General features: G+C 42.1%; 1 protein-coding gene across 1 annotated transcript in view; it reads left to right on the forward strand.

The window, feature by feature from the left end:
* The window catches only part of LOC127005783 (poly(A) polymerase type 3-like), a 179,000-nt gene that overhangs the window by 67,565 nt on the left and 89,384 nt on the right, over positions 1–22,051 (forward strand). The window contains exons 9-10 of the mRNA XM_050874885.1: positions 4,799–5,019; positions 17,408–17,671. Of these exons, the coding sequence (XP_050730842.1) occupies positions 4,799–5,019; positions 17,408–17,671 (485 nt within the window). The remainder of the gene's footprint in view (positions 1–4,798; positions 5,020–17,407; positions 17,672–22,051) is intronic.

Genomic DNA, 22,051 nt, shown 5'->3' on the forward strand with positions numbered 1-22,051 from the left:
TAGCACGAGAACAAGCATGATTAAACCAAGGCTTTTTAGCATGAGGAGTAGAGAAAGAACGTGGAATGTATGCCTCCATTCCAGAGACAATCACCACTGTGATGCACTGGGCACACATAGAGGGGTCTCTCTCCTGGAAGCAGTAATCATTCCACGGGACTGTATACCTACTTTCAAGTAGAAATAGATGTTGATTAATTTTTTTCAATCATATGATGTTGTAACATAGTTATTTTTATAATGAGAAACAAAAATGCGTTTACAGTAAACACTTTAGTCATCCACGGATATCCGCTCTTTTGAACATATATCACAGAAAATGTCAGCTGGTCGGGCCGCTGCACAGCAGAAATACTAGCTCCAGACTAATCCGCCCAAGTCCGCCCCACAGTCGCCAAACAGTCATTCAGGAAACACCCTGCTCCACCAGTATTGTTCACGAGTAAAAGCCGCTTTAACCATCACCGCCGTGGTACCCGGCACACTGGTGACTGGTGCGCCGCAGCGGTGTTGTGTCTTGTGTGTTGTGTTTCGTGTTCACGCCGCGCCACGTAGGCGCATCTTCTTCTTGTGACCTGTACGGTTTTATTGCTGCACGTTTCCTCCTCCTCTCTTCTGCTTATTCACACTTTTCTATTGCATCACACTATTCATTATTTAAATCAATCAAAATTTGTACCCTGGGCATATACCGCACTGGGGTAACTTTTTTGCCATTTTCTGAGTGAAAAAAAGTGCGCGCAGACTTTCCCAGTGTCCAGGAACATAACCCCCCCCTATTACTGTTGTTTCTTATGGGGAAATTATGTTTAAATAATGCGATTTTAAATAACACGACATCTTCAGTAACATAACCCTCGTGTTAATCAAGAGGTGACTGTACATATATATTCTGCGGTGTTTTAGTGCCGACTTCCAGTGCCTGGCTGCAGTTGTCATATAAAATATGAATGTACAGTACCCTCTCGAGTTTTGCGCTATCTGAGTTTCGTGATCCTCGAGTTTAGCGCTTAGTCCTATATACTTACCATCACAACTTTCGCGCATTACCGCCACGAGTTTTGCGTTGCTTTGACATGTATGGGTCATGTCTACCTACCATCGGCGTCATGCGTGCTGCCTTAAAAGGCGGGCAACCGCAGTTGCCCGTATGCCCAACCGGGAGCGAGTTATTGGTTGTCCTTATGAATGGAAAACGGTTGTGAGTACGAGCGTGGGTACGTGGGTACTGAACGGCTGCATGTAAACAAACAGACGACGGTAATGGCTGAGGAGTGAGGAGCAGTGGAAGATGGCCCAACAAGAGACTCGTAAAATGGACTGGCAGAGCTGCTTTGCTTACTACTTGATTAACAAGATAAGAGAACACCCCGTGCTGGGGAACCACTGTCCAAAAACCTTTTTCTCAAGTCTATGAAAATTGTAGAAAAGCAAAATCAGGGAAAGAAAAGGACAGAAAAACACCTAAGTTCAGGGTGAAGTGTATAAGTGCGCACTATTAAGTAACTATAAGGCCCGCTTTCACAGTCACTTTGTTTGTTTTGATCGTTACCAATGGCGGCGATCGCCGCTTAGTATTTCACGTGAATACATCAGAGAAACTGTATTAACACAGTGAAAAACATCCCAAATGAACACCATCCTGGCACTCAGTGGTGTTCATTTGGGATGTTTTTCACTGTGTTAATACAGTTTCTCTGATGTATTTATACCGTATGTGCCATAAGGGTTTGATTAAAAGTGTTTCTGTCAGTCACGTGTGTGGGAGGGGTTACCTTCACCTTCATGTCCACAGTGCGGGGCTGGGGCGTCAGTTAATGGCTGCAGAAGTGGCCTCTGTCGCGGTAACCTTTTAGCCCATCGGTGGGTTGGTCGGTATGCTGCCCATACTTCTAGTCAGAAGGCCCGGGTTCGAATCCTGGCACTCAGTGGTGTTCATTTGGGATTTCACGTGAAACTGGCCGATGGGGTAGTGGCGGCTAACCCCGCAGCCGCCACTACCCGATTGGCCAGTGGAAATACTATTGCGGCGATCGCCGCCATTGGTAACAATCAAAACAAACAAAATGACTGTGAAAGCGGCCCTAAGTGCATGTTGTGAAGTATAAAAGTGTGGAGAAGGAGGACCTAAGAAGTGATACAAAGCGTTACAGGTCAAAAGAAAAAGAAGGTCCATTACACTGGCCGGTGTTGCGAGAAATATCTCCCTGATGAAATTAGTCATTCTGCTGTCCACCACGCATGTGCGCTGTGGGAATACACAGCATTAAAAGTACTAATTTGCCTGGTTTTGTTCTAGTCTGTCTGCTTGTGATCTTTGTGAGCGGTGAGGGAAATATGGAAACAGTAATCAAGTTGAACCTCTCTGCGAGTTATTTTGCGGCGGCGGCAGCGGTTTACGTTCAATAGGCATTGAAAAGTCAATCATGATATTAGTGATTTCATGATTTTTAACAGAAAGAGTTAGCAGATTATTTCATAACACTGAAAACTTCCAGAAAAATATAGGTTTGTCCAACTGTCCCACGGGTGACCACGAGTGACCGCCCTTACTTTAGCAGACGGTACCACGTGGATCACAAGCATGTATTCAGAACTGCCAGCCAATTGTAAGTCAGCCGCCTTCATCTGAGGCTTAAAAACGATCTGTTCTTACTTCCTATTTGCTGCCTACTAACAAGGTACGTATTTTGAGATAACAAGGGAGTAAAGTCGAAAAAATTGTGATAACAAGGGAGTAAAGTCGGAAAAAGTTATTATTTTCCACGGGTCGGAACCAATAAGTGCTTTTACATGGATTTCAATACCTTGAGTTTCGTAATCCTCGAGTTTAGCGCTATACCTTCGGAATGAAGCAAGCGCGAAACTCGAGAGGGTACTGTATTTTCATGTGGTGCCAGACCCACCTGATGGGCAAGCCTCCCAAAACTCACTCAGCGAGCGGGGTACCTCTTTGGCCGACTCGGTTAAGGAGTAACTTTCCTGTCTCGCTGGTCGCTGGTTCGATCCCTGGCTCCAGCAAAACCTTCCCTTGTTTGGATTAATTTCTTGTGTGTTTCGTTACACACTGTGGGCATGTGGGAGTGTAGAAAAAGAGGAACTTCAGGGCATTACATTCATATTCTGGTTCTGCTGTTTATTCAGTGTTTTGCACAAGAAAAAGAATACTAAAAGTAGTAGTGACTTTTTGGAATGTAATATTCTTTATGAAACCCAGTACAGGAGGTCCTCGACTTATGACGGAGTTCCATTTCTACGACACCGTCATAGCCTGATTTCGTATGTAAGTCGAAACGCACCCTTTATTAGAAGGAACTGTCAGCCCTGACCCTCAAATCAAAGTGTCATAAGCACCTAAATCACTCACCTGTGCTAACTCATTAGGAAAGGTCATAATTAGACAGTAACTATTTGTATGAAAACACTTCTAGGCCATAAATATAAAATAAAATGAAAAACAGTTACATAAAAAGTTCAGGACACGACCAATGTTCCTTGCCGTTTCTTCCTTTTCCAAACATTTCACAACGTCTAATTTCACTTCCTTTGTGACTTTGTAGCTAAAGCGCGCCAGGACGCAGTATGCGTGTCCTCGGATATGGTACGGGGCATGCAAGGACACAGTATACGCATCCTCGTGTTGAAGGGGTTAACCACAAAATGTCATAGGTTGCGACTGTCGTAACCGGAGGATTGCCTGTAGTTACATTACCTCCTTCTGGCTAAAAACCATACTGAATCCATGTCTTGTGTGAAGATGTTAGGTGCGCCTATTCCATAATGGAGCCAGTGTGTCAGAAGAGAGACACAAGAGGGAGAGAGAGAGAGAGAGAGAGAGAGAGAGAGAGAGAGAGAGAGAGAGAGAGAGAGAGAGAGAGAGAGGTTGCAGGGTGTAAACAAATCAGTTGGTTGGGGTAGCCTTTTTAAGTGGTGCTGTAGGGTTGGGTGGCAGAAAACAAAAAGTAAACTGCTGCTCAGTGTGAGGATGTGAGGAGTATTTCAAATCATTCGTTGGTCGAATTCTCAGAATTTTTTATTGATTTTCTTAGATTTTTTCTTTTATTTATTTATCTAATTTTTTACTGGCCACATTTTTACCAGATACTTGGGGTTTCCAGATTTACAGGGTCTAAATAGTCAGGGATTCACCATAATATGATGCACTTATTCCCTTTGTTGACAAATATTATTCTCAAAAAAATAATTGCTGTTTAGTGTATATATTAGCTCACTGTTTTGTTTTTTTGTTAGTTGGGATATTTTTTAAATGTGAAATCATAAATACAATTGTGTGTTGTATGTATGTGTTTCTGCCACATTCCTGTATATATTCAGTACCCACTGTAGTTCCTTAGATTTGTGTATAGTTTTTACAAGCATGATATTTTTGGTTGAGCATCCCATTCATCAATTGCTCAATTGTGGAAAAAAATCTGAAATTTTTCTTACTGTTTCCTTGTGATGCTTGGCGGTAAAAAGCAAAGTTGAATGACATTCGAGTCCTGAGGTTTCATCTTTTGAAGTGAATCAATTCTATTGTTCTGTTGAAATAAAGCTACAATTAAAAAATGGCAACTTGGCAGCAGTGCTCAAAAGAAAAACAATTAAAAGCATGCCTCATATTGTCAAGTGTGATCTCTCAGATGATTGATGATAATGAATGGAAGTTGCTGGAAGATAAATTTATCATTTTTGTTTCCAGCAACTCCTAGTTTTGATTTATTAGTGAAATTTATTACCTGACAGTTGATCTTAGCTTTACAATTCCTTGGATTCCTATGTTAGACTTTCATTTCAGGTTTGGGATCCACGGGTAAATGTGCAAGATAGATTTCACTTGATGCCTATCATCACACCAGCATACCCCCAACAAAACTCCACATTTAATACTTCTCAATCCACTCGAGCAGTGATGGTAGAGGAGTTCAAATCAGGTTTGCTGATAACTGAGGATATTATGCTGGGCAAGGCAACATGGGACAAACTTTTCCAGCCTCCAAATTTCTTCATGAAATACAGGTTTGTCTCAATTTTTCTGCTTTGAATAGTGTTGAGCCGTGTCTTCATGAGTTGTCAATTAGAAGGTTTAAGGTGAAGTCTTTAAGTGTGCTTAGCACTATTATGTTGATGCTGTAAGCTTTGGGTAAGAAGGAGACACTGACACATTAAAATTGTCTCACATTTCATATAAAGTCTTATTCTTTCATATACATTTTGTCACATCCAAAGTTTCTTTCTTCTTCATCTCTGCATTAACATCCCCAATTAAATGGGGTCAGTGTTGTGCATACCCTTCCTCCACTCTCATCTCTTTAGTGCTAGTTCTTTTGATGAACTGAAATTTAATGATCATTGATATTTTTCCCTCTCTAGAAAGGGAAATGGGAGCAACAGGACTGCAATACTGTGGTACACCTGTCCCCCCATATTTGCAGGTTAACTATTCACAGATTCACACATTCCCCAATTTTTCCCTTATTGCAAAGGAGGCCAGAGAGGAATTTTTGTGGTGCTACTCCAAATATTCACAGTCCACTCACAGACAATTTGGCCATTCTTAAGGAAAGGATGATAGACTGAGATATCACACTGACATGTTCTGAATGTGAGTAAAACCACACTTTTTCAAAAAGAGTATATTTAGAAGATGTAGTATTTTCTTTTTGCCTTGCCTGTACCTTCTCTCCTTTCAAAGAGAGAGTAGAAGACACACCTCCACCTCTCTTTGATCTCCTTTTGGCTTACTATTTTTTTACTATGTGGTGTAAGCAGGGCTTTTTTTTTTTTTTTTTTTTTTTTTTTTTTCAGCTCTTCCAAAAAAAAAAAAAAAAAAAAAAAAAAAAAAAACAGTCACCATCTTTGATAGTAAGAACCAGGAGAAGAAATAAGCATAGTACAGATCTCATTTTATACAAAACGAACAGGTAAACATGGGAGGGTGTGGCAGGGCAGGGACGGGTGGGCAAACCCCTGGATACGTAGTGGGAGTCAGGTGACCTCCCCTCCCCCATGCTGTATTTACCTATTTGTACCTATTTGTAGTCTACTGGGCCCAAGCTAAGCTCTGATAGTCCTGTCTCCATATCCACATTCATCCAGCCTTTCCTTCATTTGTTGGACACTGTTTGCCTCCACCACCTCTTCCTGCAAGCTGTTCCATGTGTTAACATTTCTATGTGGAAAACTATACTTTTTCAAGTCACTCAAACAGGTTCCTTTATTAAGTTTCTTCCTATGTCCTCTCAGCCCCTGTGTTCTTGCAGTTAAGAAGAGATCATCTCTATCCACCTCATCAAACTTATTTACCAACTTATACAGCATGATCAGATCTCCTCTCTCCCTTCTTTGTTCCAGTGTCGTCAAGTCCATCTCCTTCAATCTGTCTTCATACATCATATTTGAGAGTTCTGGGACCATTTTAGTTACAATTTTCTCTATCCTTTCCAGCTTTCTGATATCCTTCTTTTTGTGAGGCAACCACACAACTGCAGCATATTCAAGCTTTGGTTTTATCATTGTTATTATTTTATTCATCATTTCTTTGTCCATAAAATGGAATGATACCCTTATATTTTGCATCATCCTGTAGGTTTCTCCAAATAGCTTGTTTATGTGCTTTCTGGGGATAGTGTGTCTTGCATCATTTCTCCCAAATCTTTTTCTTCATGTACCACCTTTAAGTTTTCTTCTCCCATCCTGTATGTTTTCCTTGGTCTTTTTTTACTTTTCCCCATTTTCATAACATGGCATTTGTTTGCATTAAATTCCATCTCCCATAATTGGCTCCATCTATACACTCTGTCCAGGTCTTTTTGCAGCTCTTCACAATCTTCCTCCATCCTCATTTTTCTTATAAACTTTGCATCATCTGCAAAAAGGCTCATATAACTTTTTATGCCCTTTGGCTTATCATTTATATTATATATATTATGAACATTATTGGTGCCAGAACTGAGCCTTGGGTGACTCCACTCTCTACTCTCCTCCAAATTGAATTCTCGCTAATCACTGTCCTCATTTCTCTTCCCTTTAAGTAATCCTTCATCCACTCGATAACCTTTCCGCCCATTCCTCCCCAGATTAACCTTTTGTGTGGAACCTTGTCGAAAGATTTTTCAAATCGAGATATACACAATCAGCCCATCCTTCTCTCTCTTGCACCACATCTGTTGCTCTTGAGTAGAAACATAGTAAGTTAATGACACACGACTTCCCTTTTCTAAATCCAAACTGTCCTTCATTTATCATGTGATGAACAGATAGAGGGATCAAAGGGTAGGTAAAAGACCTCTCTAACAGTGATCTCATTACTGGATCTAACTTGAAAATAACCGTTTAAATTGACATTGTTATGTTTCTTAATAATACACATTGCTTCAATAACACAACATTATTATTATCTATATTATTATTATTATTATTATTATTATTATTATTATTATTATTATTATTATTATTATTATTATTTTTGTACTGTAATGATTACAAAAAATGTTATTGAAGCAATATGTATTAAGAAAATTTTAATTTAAGCAATGGTACTTTAAGTTAGATCCAGTAATGAAGTCACTGGTTGAAAAATGGGATTATCCCATCCTTTTAATCCCCCATCTGTTCCTTTCGCTCCAGCACTGTGTTCTCTCTTGTTAGTTTATTTCTCCCATTATCATTCTTCTCATACTTATATAATTCCTATTAATCTCTCATCGTTGCTTTTACTACTAATATAAAGTGGGCAAAACCATTTACTGTATTTAACGGCTTATAAGACGCACTTTTTTTTCAAAAAAATGTCCCTGAAAATCACCCTGCATCTTATAAGGTCAAGGTTCAGCTTTGGGTCACTGGCTAGTGAAGTTTTAGTACAGCAATGGCACTTAAATTAAGCTGGTGTCACACTGGAACCAAATCTGGCGAGCACGAACTTTTGCTGGCAGCTTTTGCTCGCGAGCAAGTCACTGTTGTCTTCACACTGACGAGCGACAAGCAACACTGTAAACAAAGCCTCAGCCATGGCGCCTACTACATCTACGCTTCGAATTACAGCTAAGTGTGCAGCTGTAACAGCATTACTTGTCGTTATTCAATGAGCGCAGAAGAAGAAAAGACAGGTCTGGGTTCAGTCATGGCTGAAGGGAAGGGAAACCAATGGTGTGTACAACAATCTCGTGGTGAAGATGAGGCTGGAGGATGAGACTTCTTTCTACAGCTACTACCGAATGAAGAAGGAAGACATTAAAGAGTGGACAATACCGGAGGACCAATGAACTTTAGAACTAGGAGTGAAGGTGGCCATGGCGAGTGTTTATTTCAGCTGGGCGGTCTTGGTCTTGGTTAGGGATCCAGAAATCAAAATAAAACCAACTATTTTTCACAATATTATAAAATATTACAAACACCATCGAACATAAAACGAGTATGTGAATTAGTTCTCTAATATCATGGGTATTAGGATCCAATACACTAGGCAATATATATATTATTCACATATCGGTGCACCAAAGATCTCATTTGACTGCCTGCTCGCAGTTCCCCGAGCTGCTCCCCGTCCAAACGGTGAGCTAAACGCAGGAGCAAAAGCCTGCAGACAAGCCATCCCGCAAGCAAAAGCTGCCAGCAAAAGCTCGTGCTTGCCAGATTGGCCAGTGTGACGCCGGCTTTAAACTGCAAACCTCTCTGCAAACATAGAAAAGGTGGCGATCGCTTTTACAGCAACAGTGGCAACTTTTCTAAAGTAACAGTGTATAACAGTAGTACTTACCACTATTTCATATAAAATGACACCAGTCAGGAAGAAAATTAAGTGACTTAATGCTTGTACCTAAACAAACTGGTGGACGGTTGTACACCAAACCTGACAACACACGCAAGACACGCTACGTTTCCTTATTAGACAAGGATCATTGAGGTAAGCAGACCCTCTTCATAAAACTGTTTAACTTTGTTTAATTGATAAACACAAACAATATATGGATAATATTGACGAGATATGGAAATGATAGGTTATTTGATATTTACAAGTGCCTGTTTCTCCATTTTGTGCTTATATTTTAACATTCTTACTTTACATACGTGTTCAACAAACATTGAAGCACATTCAGATTTGAAATTTCACACTTCCTTGTGTTTTAAAAATGTACTAGAATATTACAACACCTAGACTTATGATGTAGAACAATAATAAAGAAATATGATGCACAAACTTTATACCCATTACCCCTCTGAATGTTGCTGTCTCCACCATGGTTGTCTACATCTCCAAGCAGTACCCTTGAGTGTATAAGAAGGACCAATTCTGGTAGGTCCCAGCAAATAGTAAGAGTTTTAACCCGTACAGTACCAGCCGATTTAAATATTTTTGGCTTGCCCAGTACCATGTTCCATGTGATGGGAAAAGTGGAAAAAATAAGAAAAAAACATGTCATAGACCTACTTTTCACAGGAGAACTCCGTGAAGTGTTCCCTGTACATGATGGATGGTTTATGGAGGATGTGACAAGTGACAGAGGCCAGGTAGCCCATTTTTGTTGCACACAGGTGTAGAATACTCCAGAGAGCACCATTTCATGGGGTATAAGTGTGGGATTCTCAGAATTTTAGCTCACACGTACACGTATAATACCTTACATAAACGGTATTTTGTACAATCAAAAACTTTTTTACAGGTATGTGCACTTCTTTACTGATCTATTTTCTATAAACTAAATGATGAATGAATTGGTAATTGTTTCTCAACCCTCTTATAATATAACATACTTACAATATTTACTATAACATTATTTAGAATTGCGTCAATATCGCATTCCACTATTTACACATGCGTCTATATCGCAGTCCACACTATACCACACTAATACTTCACGAGAGTGTGGTATTCTCTGAAGCAGGGGTCAACACACAGCCCCACATCACACTCAGGACAGTAGAGTCTCGTGTTACAAGGGCAGCTCAATATAGCCTATATCCTCCTCATCTGGCACATAATCCTTGTCCGAACCCGAGTCAGAGAGTGCTCCCACGTCTTCTTCAGATGAGGAAACCTCAAACTCACTGTCTATCGCCATATGGCAAAAGGAATGGGTCGCCGTGACATTGTTTACACTTGGTCTGGATCTTGATCTTGATGTCACAGGTGGCTTGGGATTCCTCCACAGCTTGGGTAGTGTTGCCAATGCTACAAACGCACCTGCGCAGTGTTGCCATTGTCTGCAGCAGTCTCTGTAGCAAAAATAAATCTGCTACATCGACTGTAACAGTGTTTAGCAAGCCAGACGTGTTTACGCGTCGCTAGTATTTCCTGCAACCATAGGGGCTGATGCGTATATGCGTCGCTAGTACTGTACGGGTTAAATGTAAAGTATTGGGATTTGATAAGGATCTGAATACATGTGAAACTTTAATGATGACCTGATAGTGGGGAGGGCTACGAATGTCAGGCGAAAAATCTTCACTTGACACTTGTGTTTCAAACCCGTTTATTATACAGGTGACTCGATTTACGCGAATATTGTGTCCTTGAAGAGGTCGCGTAAATCAAAAACAATGTAAATCCAACAAGTTGGTCCAGCACCCTACACGTATTCCCGACCGTCTTGGAGACCGGCCCAACATTCTAGACTTCTTCCTTACCTCAAACCCTTCTGCTTATTCTGTCAAACTGTTCTCTCTGTTGGGCTCCTCCGATCACAATCTTATTTCTGCATCCTGTCCTATTGCTCCTGTACATCCTCTGGACCCACCGAAGAGGCGATGCTTCTGGCATTTTGCTTCAGCTCGGTGGGACGACCTGAGGATGTACTTATCCGATTTCCCGTGGAATGATTATTGCTTCCAGGATAGAGACCCCTCTGTGTGTGCTCAGCGCATCACAGAGGTGATTGTCTCTGGAGTGGAGGCATACATTCCTCGTTCTTTCTCTACTCCTCACGCTAAAAAGCCTTGGTTTAATCACGCTTATTCTCGTGCCATCAATGATAGAGAGGTAGCTCACAAAAGGTACCAGAGCCTTCAAACTAATGCTAATTATGAACTTTACATTTCTGCCCAAAATCGTGCCAAATCTATTCTCCGACTGACCAAAAATTCTTTCATTAATAGAAAATGCCAAAACCTTGCTTTCTCTAACTCTTCCTGTGACTTCTGGCATCTAGCCATAAACATCTCCTCCAACTTCACTTCTTCATCTTTCCCTCCACTCCTCAGTCCTGACGGCAACACTGCCGTCTCATCTATCTCTAAGGCTGAACTCTTCTCTCAAACTTTTTCTAAAAACTCCACTCTGGATGATTCTGGGCATATTCCTCCTACTCATCCCCTCTGACTCCTTTATGCCTGTTATAAAGATTCTTCAAAATGATGTTTTCTATGCCCTCTCTGGCCTCAATCCTCAGAAGGCTTATGGACCTGATGGAGTGCCTCCTATTGTCCTTAAAAACTGTGCCTCCGTGCTGTCACCCTGCCTGGTCAAACTCTTTCGCCTCTGCCTGTCAACATCTACCTTTCCTTCTTGCTGGAAGTATGCCTTCATACAGCCTGTACCTAAGAAGGGTGACCGCTCCAATCCCTCAAACTACCGTCCTATAGCTTTACTTTCTTGTCTATCTAAAGCTTTTGAATCAATCCTTAACCGGAAGATTCAAAAGCACCTTTCCACTTCTGACCTTCTATCTGATCGCCAGTATGGGTTCCGCAAGGGGCGTTCTACTGGCGATCTCCTAGCCTTCTTAACTGACTCTTGGTCATCCTCTCTTAGCCGTTTCGGTGAAACTTTTGCTATTGCGCTGGACATATCAAAAGCTTTTGATAGGGTCTGGCACAAATCTTTGCTTTCCAAACTACCCTCCTACGGTTTCTATCTTTCTCTCTGTGCCTTTATCTCCAGTTTCCTTTCTGACCGTTCTATTTCTGCCGTGGTAGACGGTCACTGTTCTTCCCCTAAATCTATTAACAGTGGTGTCCCACAGGGTTCTGTCCTATCTCCCACTCTTTTACTGTTGTTCATTGATGATCTTCTTTCCAAAACGAACTGTCCTATCCATTCCTACGCCGATGATTCCACTCTGCATTATTCAACTTCTTTTAATAGAAGACCCACCCTTCAGGAACTTAACGACTCAAGGCTGGAGGCTGCAGAACGCTTAGCCTCAGACCTTACTATTATTTCCGATTGGGGCAAGAAGAACCTGGTGTCCTTCAACGCCTCAAAAACACAGTTTCTCCACCTATCCACTCGATACAATCTTCCAAACAACTATCCCCTATTCTTTGACAACACCCAGCTATCACCTTCCTCAACACTAAACATCCTCGGTCTATCCTTAACTCAAAATCTCAACTGGAAACTTCATATCTCATCTCTTACTAAATCAGCTTCCTCGAGGCTGGGAGTTCTGTACCGTCTCCGCCAGTTCTTCTCCCCTGCACAGTTGCTGTCCATATACAGGGGCCTTGTCCGCCCTCGTATGGAGTATGCATCTCATGTGTGGGGGGGCTCCATTCACACAGCTCTTCTGGACAGAGTGGAGGCTAAGGCTCTTCGTCTCATCAGTTCTCCTCCTCATACTGATAGTCTTCTACCTCTTAAATTCCGCTGCAGTGTTGCCTCTCTTTCTATCTTCTATTGATATTTCCACGCTGACTGCTCTTCTGAACTTGCTAACTGCCTGCCTCCCCCTCCCATGGCCCGCTGCACTCGACTTTCTACTCATGCTCATCCCTTTACTGTCCAAACCCCTTATGCAAGAGTTAACCAGCATCTTCACTCTTTCATCCCTCACGCTGGTAAACTCTGGAACAATCTTCCTTCATCTGTATTTCCTCCTGCCTACGACTTGAACTCTTTCAAGAGGAGGGTATCAGGACACCTCTCCTCCCGTATTTGATCTTGCTTTCGGCCACCTCTTTTGTTTCTTTTTTAGGAGCAGCGAGTAGCGGGCTTTTTTTATTATTGTTTTCTTTTTTTGTGTGCCCTTGAGCTGCCTCCTTTGTTGTAAAAAAAAAGAGGTAGGTTTGTACCTTTATTGCCTACTGTAACACTCTTGACTCCTCTTCCTCTCGTGGTTCTTCCTCTGGGTGCCCTTCCCCTCATGTAGCACAGCAGCGAGGGTACTGTATTGTTGTTCAAGTGGTGCGCGGGAAGAACTGAGCTCAGCTGTGTGGCCGCGGCGCTGTGTGAGTCCAGTTGCGTGAGACGTTTGGTGGTCACTCCATAAAATATCACGTATAAGTGAAAAAAACGTGTAAATTAAACATTTCTTTGGATTTTGGACCCCGTGTTATTTCAAAAACGCGTAAACCAAACTTGTATAAATCGAGAGTTACCTGTATATTTTTTTCAAATGCCTGCCAAAATTGTGGAGTGCGTCTTATAAACCCATGCATCTTATAAACTGTCAAATACAGTAACCTTACTCTCATACTTTTTACCTTTGCCTCTAATAAATCCTGCTGCAACCCATCCACAGCCATTTATTCTGTCAAGGTTCTCATTCCTTCTTACCCAAATTTTCCCGTAGATTATTTACTTGTTCTGAAAGATTGTGTTTAATAGGAACAAACACCTCTTACCAAAAACTTCCACAATTAAGGTATTGGGGGCCTTGTGGTGCAGTGGTTAGCACACTCGGCTCACAACCGAGAGAGCCCGGGTTCCATTCCCGGGCGGAGTGGAAAAATTTGGGCGGCTTTTCCGATACCCTACGCCCCTGTCCACCCAGGAGTGAATGGGTACCAGGTATTAATTGGGGGTTGTGTCCCGTCTCCTGGGATCTGTTCCCTTTTATAATTCCTTCCCCTCCTGTCTCTCTCCGGCACATGACCACAGATGTTGCGCCGACTAAACGAAACTTTCCAACTTTTCCACAAGGTGTTGCTCATTCATATTCACTCCATCGACACCCCACCTCCCAACCATACCCTCAATCTCCAAGCTTCCAACTTTAAAATTCATATCCTCTTACACATTCTTCTTTCATTCCTTGAATCTTTTAAATACTGCCCCTGAATGTCCCTGAATTATTTCCTCTCACTCATGGCTGCCTTTCCGTTACCATTCACAGGGGTATACGCTTTCACCCACACTTACTTCTCAATATGTATCTTACCAGTCATCCATACCTGGCTACTCTTTAAAAGGCCCTAGATTACTTATGTGTACTTTAAATCAGTTCCTTCAGACCTGCAATGCCATGTGTTTTGCCCTATGAATTTTAGTGTATCCAAAACAGTTTGGTGCTGTGGATTGCAGTGTTACATAGATTTAAGAATTTGCTTGGATATTTTCTGCTAAATCCTTGTTATTCATTAGAATAATAATCATGGAAAATGGGTAACTTATTTAATTACCATTGAGAAGAATATTATGGGAGTTTTAACCCTTTTCTTGCTAAGTGCTCGCAATGAGACTATCCCCCCCGGGCGCGCTTGGGCACCTCAGCGAGGGAAGGGGATCTCTTTTAACCGCTGTATCTCAAAAACTACAGTACCCTCTCGAGTTTCATGCTATCCGAGTTTCGCGGTTAGTCCTAAATTCTTACCATCCCGACTTTCGGGCATTATCACTCCGAGTTTCATTCTTGTTTGACACGTACGGGTCACGTCTACTTGCCATCGGCATCACGCACGCTACCTATAGAAGTAGTATCACACTGGACGTTTTCCTCCAAACATTGTGGCTATGGCAAGAGAGAGAGAGAGAGAGAGAGAGAGAGAGAGAGAGAGAGAGAGAGAGAGAGGGGGGGGGGGGTGTAAACGGGAAGAGAAAACAGATTGTTTTGAAGCTGCAGCTGAAGGCGGCTACCTTACGATTGGCTGACAGTTCTGAAAACATGCTTGTGATTCGCTAGGAGTCCGACGACGTCATCGCCGACGCTCACCCTATCAGCGGCTTCACTGCCTTAAGGCGGTATCACAATGGCCGTTTTCGTCCAACCGTTGGGGCGACAGGCAACGCTCATGCGCCCAACCGGGAGTGAGTTCATGGTTATTCGTAAGCTGGTGTCACACATGGCTTTTTTCTTCCCACCGCGTTGGCGCCAGCTAGCGCAACCAGCAACTCTAACTTTCCGGGTGTGCGTCACACACGGCCAAGGTCGGTTGCCCGTATCCACATCCACAATGTAAACAATGAACTTGCCCTGTATCAACATGGCGTCGTCTGCTAAAGTAAGGGCTGTCGCGGCTTGTGCTGCCATTACCCAAGTTATGGACTTGTTGCTGCAGTTAAATGGCAGGAAGAAACAGTTGTGGGTGTGGCATGCCTGTTGTTCCTCCATGCCAGTTCTCATTGTCACCACTGCGCGTGTGCGGCCAACCCACCCATACACATGGATCGAATAACAACAAACACACACACACACACACATGCACGCACACACCAGACTCATTAGGAACCATTGCAGATGTTTCTGACAAACAGAAACGACTTCACCATTTCTTGAGTGTTAGGCAGTATTTGGTGAGTGGCTCACATGAACCAAACCTAGCTCTTGGCAAGAAGAGAGCAGTCGTCTTTATCACTGCTCTCTTCTTGCCATTGGGTATGTTTGGTTTGTATGAACTACTCACCAAATAAGTTCTAACACACTCTAGGAAATGGTGAAGCCATTTTTGTTTGTGAGAAACATCTGCCATTGTTTATGATGAGTCTGGTGTGTGTGTGCGTGTGTGTGTCTTTGTTGTTACTTAATCCATGTGTTTATGTGGTCAGAGTCTAGATGAGTGGGTTGGCCGCTCACGTGCAATGGTGACAATGAGAACTGGCATGGAGGACCCACAGCCACACCACACCCACAACAGCTTCTTCCTGCCACTTAACTGCAGCAACAAGTCCATAACTTGGGTAATGGCAGCACAAGCTGCGACATCCCTTACTTTAGCAGACGACTCCATATCGATACAGGGCAAGTGCTTTGTTTACATTGTGGATGTGGATACGGGCAACCGACCTTGGCCCGGAAAAGTTGGATTTGCCGGTTGCCCAAGCTGCCGCCAACGCGGTGGGAAGAAAATGGCCTAGTGTGACACCAGCAGGTTACGGACAACTGACAACTCGCTCCCAGATGGGCGCACGGGAGTTGCCAGTAGCCACAACGGCTAGAAGAAAACGGGCATTGTGACACTGCCCCAAGGCAGCGAGGCCGCTGACCGGGTGAGCGCCGGCGATGACGTCATCGGACTTCTAGCGAACCACAAGTGTGTTTTCAGGGCTCAGCCAATTGTAAGGCTTCATCTGTGGCTTTAAAACGACCCGTTCTCTCTTCCTGTTTTCTTCCTTTTTCCAAGGTACATATTTTGAGATAACAAGGGAGTAAAGGAGGAAAAAAAGTGAGCTCTGGGGGGCAGCATGAGCAAATTATAATAGTGCCACTATAAACACTTGCCTGGGCTGTGACAGGCTCGGGGCCGACCATCAGGCCCAGATGGATAGTCTACCGACGCCATAGCCCACAGATAAGCGCTTTTTCAGTGTTTTCAATACCTCGAGTTTCGCGACCCTCGAGTTTAGCGCTAAACCTTCAGAACGAAGCGAGCGCGAAACTCGAGAGGGTACTGTATTCATCACAGCTACAAAACAAAAACACCATTGGAAAGAGGAGGCCAAGATCTATAAGATTCGGTTATGTAAGGCTCTCCTGCGAACGTATAGGTACGTTCAGGGGGGGGGGGTTGCTGTGAGTGTGAATGACACTCGCAGCGAGCTTTTAGCACCACCAGCAAGTGACGCTGCTCGCTCTTTTAACCTCTGTATCTCAAAAACTATTCGTCACAGCTAAAAACCAAAAGCACCATTGGAAAGAGGAGGCCAAGATCTATAAGATTCGTTAATGTAAGCCTCTCCTGCGACCGTACAGGCACATTCAGGGGGTGTTGCCTGTGAAGACGTACATTTATGCGTGCGCGACGGTCAGCCGTAAGGCAACTACTGAGTAGATCTCTTGATAATGGGGTGCTGGCAGGGCAGTATTGCCAACTGCATAATTTACAACTATGTAGTCAAAATATCAGTCATGTGATAGGTGAAGCTATGCAAAAATGCCGCTATATTGGACAACAACATCCACCAGTTGCTCGTCCTTAGATTTCCCGCGCTAGGCTGATATGATTTTCCACCAAATTGTGTGGAAAACCCACTGAATTGGCAATGCTGTTGGGTGAGAAAGTGTTGGAACACTCTCAGACGCAGGAAATTTGAGTGCGACTGGAGCCCGCAGCGAGCGTTTAGCACCACCGGCAAGTTACGCTAGTGCTTGCTGCGAGCGTTTAGCAAGGAAAGGGTTAATTGGAAAGTCCACTTTATAGTAGAAAATCTGAAGAAAATAGTATATTTGGCTACTATATTGAGTTCAGACCTCAAAATTATTTATTAGTGAATTATGATCTTTGAATAATGTTGCCTTTTATATTTCAGACACTACTTGGTTGTGCTCGCTGTGGCACGTACAGCAGAAGATCACCTTGAGTGGTATGGTCTTGTTGAATCAAAAATCAGACACTTGATATCTAGTCTGGAACACAACACAGCAATTAAAACAGTACACATCAACCCTGCGACTTTCAGCTGTCAAGTTGAGGAGTACCTTGGAAAACCTCATTCATCCTGGTTCTTGGGAGTAGATTTTAACAAATCTGAAAATGTGAATATTGACTTAACCAATGATATTAATAAATTTATTATATATATATATATATATATATATATATATATTTATTAATATATATATATATATATATATATATATATATATATATATATATATATATATATATATATATATATATCTATATATATATATATAAGTTTATATATATATATATATATATATATATATATATATATATATATATATATATATATATATATATATATATATATATATATATAAATACATATAAATATATATATATATATATATATATATATATATATATATATATATATATATATATATATATATATATATATATATATATATACCGTATTTCGCGGTGTATAACGCGCACCTTTTTCACATAAAAAATGCCTGAAAGTTTACCCCTGCGCGTTATACGCCGAAGGAACAATTTTTTATTGATTTTCTTTTCTTTGGGGTGTTTTCAGGGTCTTTTTTTTTTTTTTTTTGTCCAATAACTACTGCAAACTTACCTTTGTTATTGTTTATGATCCTTCGTAGTCCATAGCTGTCTTATAATATGTTACCATAGAATACAGGCCAATCAAATAGCTACTATTCAAAAATGAAATCGGTGGAGGATCGCCCATGCCTCGTTATCCTGCTTTTCCGTCAGGCGCTGACAAGACCCGGCTGCCATTTGCATTGTTTCGTATGACGAAGGAGCACTGTTGCCTATTCGAGCAGTACAAGGGGGGGTCATTATTAACCATATCAACAGAGGTTTGGTGACCGCTGGTGCCAATAAACAAGAGCGTAATGATGTGTCGGAAAAAAGTATGTTATCGGCAGGTGTGGACATTCTCTCCACGCCGGCTACTCGCACAGGGCCATAGTACGCCGTACCCGGGGGGGGGGAGGGAGGGTCAGATGACCCCACATCTGCTAAAATGTCCACTTCCTGAGAGAGTCAAAATGAAAACTGGTACCCTTCTGTTGCATTTCTGGAGAACTCAGGATTTTCTTTATTTATTCTCAGTATTTAAGTTACGGAATCGTATATTGAATATTATAGAGGAAGATTTAAAGGCCCAGGAAAAAAATTTTGACTGCATTCCTCACATGCAAGCAGAAAGTGAATTTTAGTGCATGAATGAACAAAATAAAAAAAGTTAGCCCTAAAAAATGCTTTTTGATTAAATAAATAACAGAAAACGACGTTGCACAGCTGATAGGGGACAAGAAGACCGGAAAGAGCTTGGAACGCTTCTAATGTAGCACGCTAAATTCCGAGTTTTCACCCTGGATTTTCATAGTTTCATGTATTTTCGCTAAGTGGCTTAAAACTACCCACATGCTGTCCAGAAGACCACCTATCAACCCGGACTCTAGATTGTAGGATTAAAGATGAGCTCCGGGAGGGCAGCATGAGCCAATGCAAGATGGCGCCACTATAAACACTCGCCTGCGCCAGAATGGTCTGGGCTGACCATCAGGCCCCACTGGGAAGAAGCCTTGGGCCGACCAGTAGGATCCACCAGGAAGAAGCCTACCGGCACAATAGGCCATGACCTAAAAAAAATATATATATTGTTGTTGAAGATGTCAGAAGTATATAAATAGGTCACTGCATACAAATAAAAGTTCAACTTTGGTCAAATCTTAATGTATTATTGGATGGAAGGTTTTTACTGGCATGGCGGTGTGGGTGCCAATGACGATGAATCGTCTTTCCACCCGCACTTGTATAGTTGTATTTCTTCGTCTCTGCCTTGTTTGATATTCTACTCGTAGATTGTACCTTTCTGTTTCTCCCTTTCCCAACACAATTTATGTCAAAAGTCATTATCCTGGTGCATCGAATCTGAAAATATGGTGACACTACACCATCTGGAATCCAGTGTGGCGGCACAAAGCCCACTATCATCAACATTCTTCTCTGCACTGACCCTAGCATTCCTATATTCATTCTATAATATGGATACCAAAACTGCACAGCATAGTCAAGATGGAGCCTGACTAGTGTCAAAATATAACACAGAATAACTTCAGCCTATGCATCAGCACTTCTTTTGAGAGGCAGCTCACAAAAGGTACCAGAGCCTTCGAACTCCCGCTAACCATGACCTTTACATTTCTGTCCGGAATCATGCCAACTCTATTCTCTGACTTACCAAAACTCCTTCATTGATAGAAAATGCCAAAACCTTGCTTTTTCCAATTCTTCCCGTGACTTCTGGCATCTAGCCAAAAGCATCTCCAACTTCACTTCCTCATCTTTTCCTCCTCTCCTTAGGCCTGACAGCAGCACCGCTGTCTCATCTATCTCTAAGGCTGAACTCTTCCCTCAAACTTTCTCTAAAAACTCCACTCTGGACGATTCTGGGCATATTCCTCATACTCATCCCTCCTCTGACTCCTTTATGCCTGTTATAAGATTCTTAAGAATGATGTTTTTTATGCTCTCTCTGGCCTCAATCCTCAGAAAGCTTATGGACCTGATGGAGTGCCTCCTATTGACCTTAAAAACTGTGCTTCCGTTTTGACACCCTGCCTGGTCAAACTCTTTCGCCTCTGCCTGTCAACATTTACCTTTCCTTCCTGCTGGAAATATGCCTTCATACAGCCTTTGCCTAAGAAGGGTGACTGTTCAAATCCCGTTGATTGCTCGGAGCAAAGAACCGCCATCACTATCCATTTGGTCTTAACTGTTTTGAGGCTGTCGCTAACTTATGAAATTTTACCATCGGGCGCCCCCCCAAATTGATTTTCTGGATCCGCCCCTGACAGCCACACCCATACAGCAAACAGCTGCATGCCGCGTGTCACCAGAACCGCGTGAATTGTGTCTTGCCTAGTTGTCTGTCATAACCTACGAGTGATGGTGAGAATAATATACTAATTATGATCTCAGAAGCTGTACATAATCAGTATGTACGAGGAGATATATCTCGCAACACCAGTCCGGCCGCCATTTGCATTGTTTGAAAACCACAAAACCACACCCAGACAACAAGCCGTGTGTCACCAGAACCGTGTGAATTGTGTCTTACCTAGTTATTTGCCATAACCTACGAGTGATGGTGAGAATAATATGCTAATTGTGATATCAGAAGCTATGCATCATCAGTATGTACGGGGATGTATTTCTCACAACACCAGCCCGGCCGCCATTTTCATTGCTTTACTCAAGGACACTTGTCAATTCAAGCAGTACAGGTTACGCCAAAAATATATAAATTTCAGGAAACTGTACATCGTCAATGTTCTTTAACCATACATATTTCTGAGCATTTTAAGAACTTTTTTTTTTTTTCCAAAATTGTTGTCTTAAAGTTTGGGTATATATATATATATATATATATATATATATATATATATATATATATATATATATATATATATATATAATATATATATATATATATATATATATATATATATATATATATATCTCGTATATATATCTAGCGTATATATATATCGTATATATATATCTATATATATCTATATATATATATATATATATATATATATATATATATATATATATATATATATATATACAGTCAAGTCGCGTATGCTGCGGTTAATTGGTTCTGAGCAACGGCTGCGCCATAGGAAACCGAGTCATAGGAATAACTGAACCTATGGAGAAAATACAATTTGGTTCTGGCCCTTGCCATTTTGCCAAACCCACACCCATATCTGCCTTTTGATGTTGTTCACTCCGAGATGAGTCTGTGGAGATGAGGCGCCATTCGTGTGGGAGCAGCTGCCAGCATTTGAGAGAGCGACTCATGCCGCCCGGACTGCCCCGGGTCCTCTCAAGCGCATGACGCCGCAGCTTCCTATTCATCCTCGGTTGCAAGGAGCTCGTCACCCAGAACAGCTAGTGATGCAAGTTTAAATGTCGTCAGGAATATCAGCGGATGCCATTTTGCTGCCAGAACACCTAGTAAACATCGTTAGGAAGATCAGCGGATGCCATTTTGCTGCCAGTGAGTGACTACGTTTACTAGCTGTTCTGGCAGCGAAATGGCGTCCGCTGATCTTCCTGACTACATTTAAACATGCATCACAACCTGTTTTGGGTGATGAGCTCCTTGCAACAGAAGATGAAAAAGAAGCTGCAGTGGCTATGGTGGCACAGTGAAAGTTAAATGCAATGGAAGCACTTATATGTGTTTGTTTGGGCCGCCATATTTGCTGATGACGTCATCACAGCACGGAGGCGCTCCACCTCTCCAAACCGAGCTGCAGCGGGCGGTCCGAGTTGGCAACTCGGGCTGCGGCGTCACACGTTTGAGAGGACCAGGAGCAGTCCAGACAGGGGAGACCACTAACCGCGTCATAGATGGTTTTACCTGCGTGATCTGAAAATACGGTTCTGAAACCATACCACGTCATAGGAAACCGCGCCTTATGAATCCGTGTCATGC

The sequence above is a fragment of the Eriocheir sinensis genome, chromosome 31, assembly GCF_024679095.1.
Source record: "Eriocheir sinensis breed Jianghai 21 chromosome 31, ASM2467909v1, whole genome shotgun sequence".
Lineage (NCBI taxonomy): Eukaryota > Metazoa > Arthropoda > Malacostraca > Decapoda > Varunidae > Eriocheir > Eriocheir sinensis.